General features: G+C 42.6%; 1 protein-coding gene across 1 annotated transcript in view; it reads left to right on the plus strand.

The window, feature by feature from the left end:
- Positions 1-4,825, plus strand: part of EPB41L4B (erythrocyte membrane protein band 4.1 like 4B) — a 124,164-nt gene extending 119,339 nt beyond the window's left edge. Inside the window, 2 exon segments of the mRNA XM_035723673.1 lie at positions 1,215-1,360; positions 2,853-4,825. Of these exon segments, the coding sequence (XP_035579566.1) occupies positions 1,215-1,360; positions 2,853-2,922 (216 nt within the window). The 3' untranslated portion in view covers positions 2,923-4,825.
- The last annotated feature ends 4,497 nt before the right edge of the window (positions 4,826-9,322 follow it).

A 9,322-nucleotide genomic window follows, 5' to 3' on the forward strand; every position in this document is an offset into this window, starting at 1 on the left:
GGCTGGTGCAGCTTTCAGAGGTTGAACAGAGGTAGGAAGGTGTCCCACCAGCAGTCCAGGCAGAGGCACAAAGCAGGTTCCTAGGATAATGCATTTCTAAGGTCATGAGCTGCTTCTAGCACCTGCCTTGGAAGAGACCTTAGAAGGTAGAGACACAGGGGATGGGCCAGGCTGTTAAATGCTACTCCCCTGCATTCATCCTGCCCCTGCAATTTCCCTCGGCACGGCTCCCCAGCTGGAAGCTCCGGTTCCACTTCCCTCAGCTAGCCCGTGGCAGGCCCTCTGGCCTCCTGCCCAGCCTTGGGGGTGCTGTGAGACACCCAGGGAAGCCCTTCCTGAAAAGCTGGGGGCCAAGATGGAGCAGGAAGCCAATGTCAGAAACCACACTGGGACCTTTAAGAACTGGGCAAGAGTGGCTCGAGGGCAGCAATTTTACCAAGTTTCAAGATAATACGGACCTGGGGACCATACTTCGGGAAGCACTGAGATAGTGGTGAAAAATGCCAAGTATGGGGTCAGCTAATCCTGGTCCTAAATACTGGTTCTTAACACCTACTGTGTGACCTTGGCAAAATTACTTAACCTCTCTGAGCCCTACTTTTCTTTTTCATAAAATCAGCTCTAAGATATGCAGTTTTTTTCACCTTTTCAATCTCTGAAATCAGGGGCGTCTGGGTGGCTCAGTCGGTTAAGCATCTGCCTTCGGCTCAGGTCATGATCCCAGGGTCCTGGGATCGAGCTGAACATCAGACTCCTTGCTCAGCGGGGAGCCTGCTTCTCTCTCTCCCTCTGCCTGCCACTTTGCCTACTTGTGCTCACTCTCTCTCTCTGTCAAATAAATAAATAAAATCTTTTTAAAAAATTAAAAAAATAATAAATCTCTGCAATCAGAACATTCATTACATGAGTGGGTGTGACAAAGTTTGAACGGCCACATTTTTCTTTGTGGCACATGCAAAAACGGTGGATCTTACAATGGATGGTGTTGAACATGATGAAATATGACTTCTACCTTAAGGATTGTCAAGAGGTAATATATGTCAAGTGCTTAGCATAGTGCCTGGCACAAAATAAAATCATTTAATAAGTGGTAATTGATTTTAGCTATTATTAAAAAATAACAGGAACTGTATGGTAAGGCTTAAGGAGTCCCTGACAGTGTGAAAATGGAACCCAAATTGAGATTGATTTCCTCTTTTCTGTTTCCTCTCCAGGCGGACTTTAGAGACAGTAAATTGCCGTGCTGTCCTGGCCAGTCTTCCCCACTGATTCCAGCAGTGACCCTGCGGCCTTTGACAGAGACCATCTCCACAGTGCAGACCATCTACACCACTCGGAAACCTGTTTCTCTGGCAGCCAGGTGAGTGAGGTCAGCAGGTCCTGGCAGGGAACTCGGTGACAGGGAAAACTGGCACAGGCTCTGGTTTCATTGTGTCTCTGACATCTGTATGCTTCTTATTTATTCTTTCATTCATTTATTCTGTACATATTTACTGAAGTGTCTACAAAGCCTGGAGAGTATTCTAGGCCCTAGGGATGTACAGTAAATAAAACAGAAATCCTGCCTTTATGGAGTTTACAATTTAGTGTTGGGGGAGAGGAGACAGACGTTAAATAAATGTGTGTGTGTGTTTGTGTGTGTGAAAGAGAAGGGAGAGAGAATGAGGGAGAGAGAGAGAGAGATGGTGACAAGCTAGGGAACAAAATGAAACCAAGAAGGGCATAGGGCATGCTGAGATGGCCTCATTGAGGTGGCTTGTAAGCAGAGACCTGAGGTGGGGAGGGAGCAGGCTGCAGGTATTTGGGGAAAGAGTATACTCAGGAACAGCCAGTGCTAAGACCTCTGAGATGGAGCATGCTGGGAATGGTTAAGGAGGAGTAAGAGGGCTAGTGTAGCCAGAGTGGGATGAATGACAGGGCAAGAGCCCCATGAAGTTGGAGGTTGGGCACAGATTTTACTTATTGGTCACAGTAGAAACTGATTTCTATCCTGTATGAGATTATTTAAAAACTTGAATTGTGCTTTAGATGTATACTTCTGTGTGTGTGTGTGTGTGTGCACGCACATGTGCACGTGTGTGTGCATGTGAGTGCATGCACGTGCATGTCCATAAACAATGGAGACAGATCCCATAGTTAGGCAACGGGGCCTGAGGGCCAAGAAGTCAGAGGCAACCCCTCAAAGCAGCCGATTTTATTTCATGCAATTTGTTTATTAAAATGTGGGGGAGGAGCTCCTAGGTGGCTCAGTCGGTTAAGCGGTTAAGCGTCTGCCTTTGGCTCAGGTCGTGATCCAGGGTCCTGGGATTGAGCCCTGCATTGGGCTCCCTGCTCAGGTGGGAGTCTGCTTCTCCCTCTCCCTCTGCTGCCCCCCGCCCCCTGCTTGTGCTCTCTCTCTCAAATAAATAAGTAAAATCTTTTTAAAAAATAAAACAAAATATGGGGAAGAGAGGACTCTGGGAGAAAGTGCATTTGAAACCAATTTAAAGCATGATTGAAAGAAATCTAACCCCTGGACATCTTCCTGCTCATTCAGAAGACCTTTACTGAGACATAGCTATGTACCAGTCCCTATGCTTGGCTCTGGGGCTTCAGAGATGAATGACGTATATGGTCAGTTCTCTGGGGAGCAGTGCCCTGAGGAACTCTCAGTCTGGTGGGGGGACCCAGTAGGTAGCCAATTTCAGGTCATTGTAACGCTAGCAAATGTCGGGGGTCCTTAAGGAGCCTGAAAGGGAAAGTTGAGAACCAAGGTCAGAAAAGAAGACCTGGGGTGGCGGGTGGGGGGAATGACACCGTTCTTGTCATTTTTTTAGTGGAATCTCATTATTTTGTCACCTACTTTTCTTCAGTGCAGAGACGCTCCGGCAGGAACTGGAGAGAGAGAAAATGATGAAAAGACTGTTGATGACCGAACTGTGAAATTCTCCCTTTGTTGCCTGGAGGACGGCATGGTGCCTTCTGTCCGTTTTCTTTCTTCGGGCTTTGTGTGCTCACTCCAGCACAACACACAGATGTGTGCTCTGTTCACCCAGGTCTCCGTGGTTGGTTGAAGCCAACTTCTGGCTTGACTTTTATGGGAGAAGTTATTTTCTGTCTCCTGAGTATTAGAGTTTTTCTGCTACTCAGTATAGTTGGGATGGGATTTGGGAAGCCTAGGAGAAGAAAGATGGGGAAATGGGATTCCCTTTTTAGTACTACCTGTGTGTCTATATTAATAACCACAGGGGTTAACATGGCACGGAATCCTTTGCTATCAGTCTCAACCATGATTTTGTATGATTGAAACTTGCACCAAGCTTCAACTGTTTGTTAAAGAGTCATTTTTAATGAGAGAATAATTCTTTACTGCTGGTTTTTTCATTGACACTGGTAATTATACAGATCTTATAAAGTCCTTAACACTCATTTTTATTCAGACGTGAATCGATGAAGTAACACAAGAAAGTTGCGATCACCAGGATTACTAAGTACTTTGGCGAAATCTGAAATACAATTTAAATTGTGGATTCATTGGATATGATATTATTTGGGATAAACAGAATTTTTCACTGAACCCAAAGTAGGAAATTATAGCTTAAATTGTCTAAAAATCCTTACGAGGATAAAATGATTCAATATCAAGATTCATTTGGGTGTTCCATAAAGGAAAATTATTTCTAAAGTTGATTAATTCTTGTCCTGTTGATAGAACCTTGACCAGATGACACTTTGTTCTCTTTTTATATAGTTTCAAGAAATGTGTTTTTAAATTTTTATTATGCACTTAAACAACTTTGCAGGAATAAAGGCACGCCCTCAGCACAGACTAGCCCTCTGAACCGTTACCCGAACTCTCAGTGAATATGCACACATTTTTTCATAGCTGTGACCAGTGTGTATATACTCTTTGGTTGTACTTCTCCACCTCACCCATATCTTCCCTTTCCAGTACAGATTCTGCTCTCACCAGTTTAAATGTCTGTATATCCATGTAACATGGTTAACCTCACTTCTCCCTATTATTAGGTATTTGAGTTATATCCAATTTTTCACTCTTATAAATAGTGCTGCTATGAATGTCTTTGTAAAAAAAGTTCTCCTTCCTTTGGATTCTTCCCTTGGGAATATCTCCAAAGAGGGATTACAAGGTCAAAGAGCATGAAATATTTTATAGCTCTTGTTTCATATTGCCAGATTGCTTTCTAGAAAGATCCAGTCTCTGGGTTGGAAGGACCTTACAGGTTATTAGTTCAATTCCCCTCTTCCCTCTGAATGCTTGAATCCCTCTACAATTTATGATGCCACCAGCAATGTATAAGCATTTCTACTTACCAGTAGTTCTGCCAGTATTGGGTTTTGCCATTTTAATTTATTTTTGCTAGTTTAATAGGTGTGTATAGTTGTTCTTGAAAGGTTGTTTTATTTCATTAATTGCTAGCAAGGCTGAGCACTTTTCCATGTGATGATTTACTAGCTGTATTTCCTTGTACGTAGAATGTCCATCCATTTCTTATGACCACTTGTTAAGTGGAATTGATCTCGTATATTTGTATCAGAACTGTATTTTTATGTTGTATTGTATACTTTGCTCTCCTGTCCCTATCCTTAAAACTGAATGGTGCCAATAATTTGATACTAATGATTATAAAAAAAATGTAATGCCTCTCATTTACTAGCATTGTTGTAAAATGAGGTATGTAGGCAAATATTCAGATAACGGAGGATTAACCCTTTAAGTGCTGAATCTTTAAAATTTTAATATTTTTTGAGGGAAATCTTTCTAAAATGCGTTATGCACTTCCCTGCCTTAGTAAACAGTATACTGGAGAGTATTTAACCTTTTCTTGATGAGTCATGGTCATCATTAAAAACATCAGCCCCTTTTGTTACCTTAGTGTGGTGCGGTGATGTCATCAGGAGCTATCAAAATACATAGGGCTTGGCTTTGCCTTTCACAGACTATTGTGCTGTTCTCACCGATGAATTTTACTGCTTTCTGCTCTATTGGTGAAGCCATCTGGGGCATTTGTGGTGTTTGGGACTTTTTACTCCCATACTATATGGCCCCTGGCTATACTTTTAAAATAGTTTTACCTGTTCTTTATCTCGTGCACATGATCCAAAATGTGTTTCTGTACAAGATGGGGGAGCTCTCTGTGTCTGGGGTTGTAACCTCTTGCCAATCCAGCACCCTCCTCCTAACCTGCTTTCTGAGTCTTTTGCTCTTCACCTCCTGCTCTCTGATGGAAACCTCCAGGGCAGAATGGAAGTTTTCTTGGAGAAGCCAGGGAACCAAGTATGACCTATGTGTCAGGTATGCTTTGCTTCTGAGGAGGGGTGCATGGGCTTTTGGGACGCTGTTTTCAGGAGGCTCTAAGCCTCCTGCTTTTTTCCCCACATCCCCCTGGGTTCAGAGATGTTCAGAAGTTGATGTCACTGGAAGTCTGATCCCAATAAGTTGGCTGTTACTGTATATGAAAACCCAGGACCTTTGGCAGCTCAGCTCTAACCAGTAAAATCAAGAGGATTCCATTGTTTCAGCCGTTGTCCTGGTTATTTGCCTCCTTAAATGTATGACGGGTGCCTGACATGGTGAGCTGAGGAGATGACTTCGTGTTGGGTGGATTCATAGGGACAAAAATAAATCGATAGAATTGGTTTACCTTTTTCATATACTTAACACAGAACAACAGCACTGTACGGTCACACAACACATACCTTATGTCTGGGGCAGAGTTGGGGGGGTCCGCTTATTGACATAATTGTGCCAGAACAAGGGCTCCGAACTGTGGACCACAGACTCCTGGTGGGCATGAGGGGGGTATTACAGGGGGCCTGGGAGTCCCGCAATTCACAGAGTTTGTGGGTTGCAGACTGCCCAGAAGATCCTTATGTTTGAAGAATTTAGAAACTAGATCCTAGAGCATTCAGAAGATCTCATCTGAATGCACCCCAAATTTTGTATTCCCAAGCTATCACAGGAATATTGAGATCTTTATCTTTCTTTCACCACCTCAGTTTTTTTCAAAACTTGAAATTCACCATTTCAGCCATTTTAAAGTGTGCAGTTTGGTAGGGTTTTTTTGTATGTTCCCACTGGTATGCAAACATTACCACTCTCTAATTCCAGAACATCTCCATCGTTAGAAAAAGAAACTCCCTATCTACAGTCACTACAACTTCTCCCCTCTCCCTGCCTCCTAGCAACCACTGATTTACTTTCTGTCTCTGGATTTCTGTCTATGGATTGGCCTATTCTGGACATTTCATATAAATGGAATCATACAATATGTGGTCCGTGGTGACTGGCTTATTTCACTTACCACAGTGTTTTCAAGGCTCCTCCATGTTGTAGCATGTATCAATACTTCATTCCTTTAATGGGTGAAAAATACACACCAATGTATGGCTATACTACATTTTGTTTATCTGTTCATCAGTTGATAAGACATTTGGGTTACTTTCACTTTTTGGCTATTATGAATAATATAAATATTCATGTACAAGTTTCTGTATGAATATGTTTTCAACTCTCTTGGGTATATAACAGATTGGAATATAGCGGGGTCATATGGCAACCAAAAGTAAAAAAAAGAAAGAAATCACATATACCAGGCAGTCAGAAGAATGGGTATGTCTGTTACTGGTTAGATACTGTAATATAGCACTGATTTGGGGGAGTTTTTATAACAGAAAAAAAGTTATCTTAGAAAAATGGTTTTGATGAGAAGAGAGAATAAAAGTGCTGTCTTTCTTTAAAAAATGAAAATGAAATTAAACTCAGGTGCATCTCCAGGTTCTTGTTTGAATAGCCGGCTCTTGTTCAGCCAGCAGTCTCTGAATGTTCAGGAAAAGTGCTTCCCCAGAAAATGTGCACTATGGAGAAAACCACAGTATTGATTGGCTGCTCAGTGAATTCACATCACTGTGGAGCAGAGGGTCTCTGCAAAACCTGGGATATAACAGAGGGGAATATGTGCTGAGAGTGGGAACAGGTCTCCCTCCAGGGCTCAACTCTTACAAGAAAACAAAAAGAGGGGCACCTGGCTGGCTTAGTTGGTGGAGCATGCGACTCTTGATCTTGGGATTGTGAGTTCAAGCCCCATGTTGGATGTAGAGATTACTTTTAAAAAAATCTAAAAAGAAAAAAACACAAGATAAAATCCCAAAAGGTAATTTAAGTGAATGTGAGAGAACCTCGTGAAAGGAAGAGCCAAGTCAGCAGGGACTTGAGAAGCAGAGTAGTTTCCAAGGCCCTCACGAGGCATGCAGACTGAGTTGAGTGACTGATGACAGCTATGGGGACTCTCCCTAGAAAAAAACCCATTCATCACATGTTCCAGCACTTTTATAAGGTCTTCACACCACCCCTGAAGCCCATCTGTGGTCCCCTTTGAGTCCATGAACCCCAGGTTCTGAATAGTTGAAATCTACAGGTTACCTGCAAGCCTCATTTTAGGCTGTGGTTGCAAACCCACCTCCAACACCACCCCCCAACATCCCTTACAAAAAAAAAAAAAAAAAGCCCACATGGTTTTATCAGGCCAGTTTACTGCAAGAATGATCTGGTTTCCACTGGCCTTCTATCTGGCACCATCACTCTTAATTGTTGTAATTAAAATGAAGGGAATAAAAAAAGAAAGTGAAAGATAACAGCTTAGATTCTAAAACCAGAGACTCCGTATTGAAATCAGAAGCCTAATGCTTGCTTTATTGATTGATTGATTTTTGCTAAATGTTGGTCCATTTATAACTTACCATTATCTTTCCTGGTGAACAGGAACAAAAAGAAAAGAAAGGAACGGCAATTTTTAAGAATGAGTTTTTCTTTTTTTCTTTTTAAAGAATTACATGTTAGATTTTTTTTTAAAGATTTTATTTTTTTATTTGAGAGGGAGAGAATGAGAGACAGAGAGCACGAGAGGGAAGAGGGTCAGAGGGAGAAGCAGACTCCCTGCTGAGCAGGGAGCCCGATGTGGGACTCCATCCCGGGACTCCAGGATCATGACCTGAGCCGAAGGCAGTCGCTTAACCAACCGAGCCACCCAGGCGCCCTACATGTTAGATTTTTTGATTGGCTTTTTTATATTTTAAAATGTTACGCATTGCAAAGTTATTTTGGGGGGGAAGAAATCTCTTTGTTTTGATTTTCTTCAGCAATTACAGTTCATCTTTTTTCAAACAATAAATTGGTCTACTTCTTGTAAGAACTGGTGTATGGGGAAACCTAGTGAGGCCCAAGCTTTTCATGAATTACATCTGATTCACCTGCCAGGCTAAACATGTTTAAACTTCAGCTGGACAATTCACCATCGGTGTCACCTGGTACACAAAGGCAAACACCTGACCTCTGGGTCACATAGCACTTTTTCCTGTTTCAACCCCATCTCCCATCTCCCGGGGTTCAAAAGGGATTGAGACGACTAATGTCTTTTTGAATATTTGTATTTCATAATCTTACGCATATTCGTTCACGCCATCTATGGTGTCAAACCCTATTGAGCCTCACTCTCCGTCATCTTACCGAACCTTCCTTGCCTTCACAGAGGTTACTCAAGTCACTCCACAGAGTCTGGGCCATTTTTGGAACCTCTTTGCTCTTCTGCCTCCGTAATAATTTTCTTTGTTTATGCAATTAAATAAAAAGAAATAGAAAAAGCAGGCTAAAATACTGGCTCTGCAATGTCAGCGTCAAAGGAATTGTCCATGTTTTCTAACAGAAAACAGTTTAGCAGTTATCACTCCAAAATCATCAAAAGAACTCCAGGACCTAGCATCTTCTAAGTGCGTGGTGTGGATAAATGGCTGAGTCAACAAGCGACAGTGAATTGCAAGCAGCAGGAATGTGTTTGAGAAAGTGAATTCGGGGCGGTAATCAGGCATGGTGTGGTCCTGCCAAGGTCTGTGCGGCCTGCTGCAGGGAAACAGGGTAAACCAGCTGCCTAGTTTTGAAGGAGTTTAGGTTATGCAAGGGCACCAGTAGTCTCTGCTGATGACACAGTTCAAAAGTCCGGGAGAAAGGACTGAATCTAGCCCAAGAGCTGGGTTCTAGTTTGCACTCTGGCTCTAAGCATCTCAGTTTACCTCTCTGGAGAGTGGGGATCCTGCAATTTCAACTTACTACTGTGATGACCCCAAGAAATAATGGGTATAGCTTTACATAAAACAAAAAGTGCTGGAACAAAATAATGGGGGAGGCAGCAATTCTGGCAAGGTGTGTCCCAGGTACACCCTCCAGGGAGCACTTCTTAAATTTGGATGTGCACTGAGGTCTCCTGGGGATGTTGGTAAAATGCATATCCTGATTCAGTGAGGCCTGGGATTGGTGATGCCAGCGAGC

The sequence above is a fragment of the Zalophus californianus genome, chromosome 13, assembly GCF_009762305.2.
Source record: "Zalophus californianus isolate mZalCal1 chromosome 13, mZalCal1.pri.v2, whole genome shotgun sequence".
In the NCBI taxonomy this organism is placed as follows: domain Eukaryota; kingdom Metazoa; phylum Chordata; class Mammalia; order Carnivora; family Otariidae; genus Zalophus; species Zalophus californianus.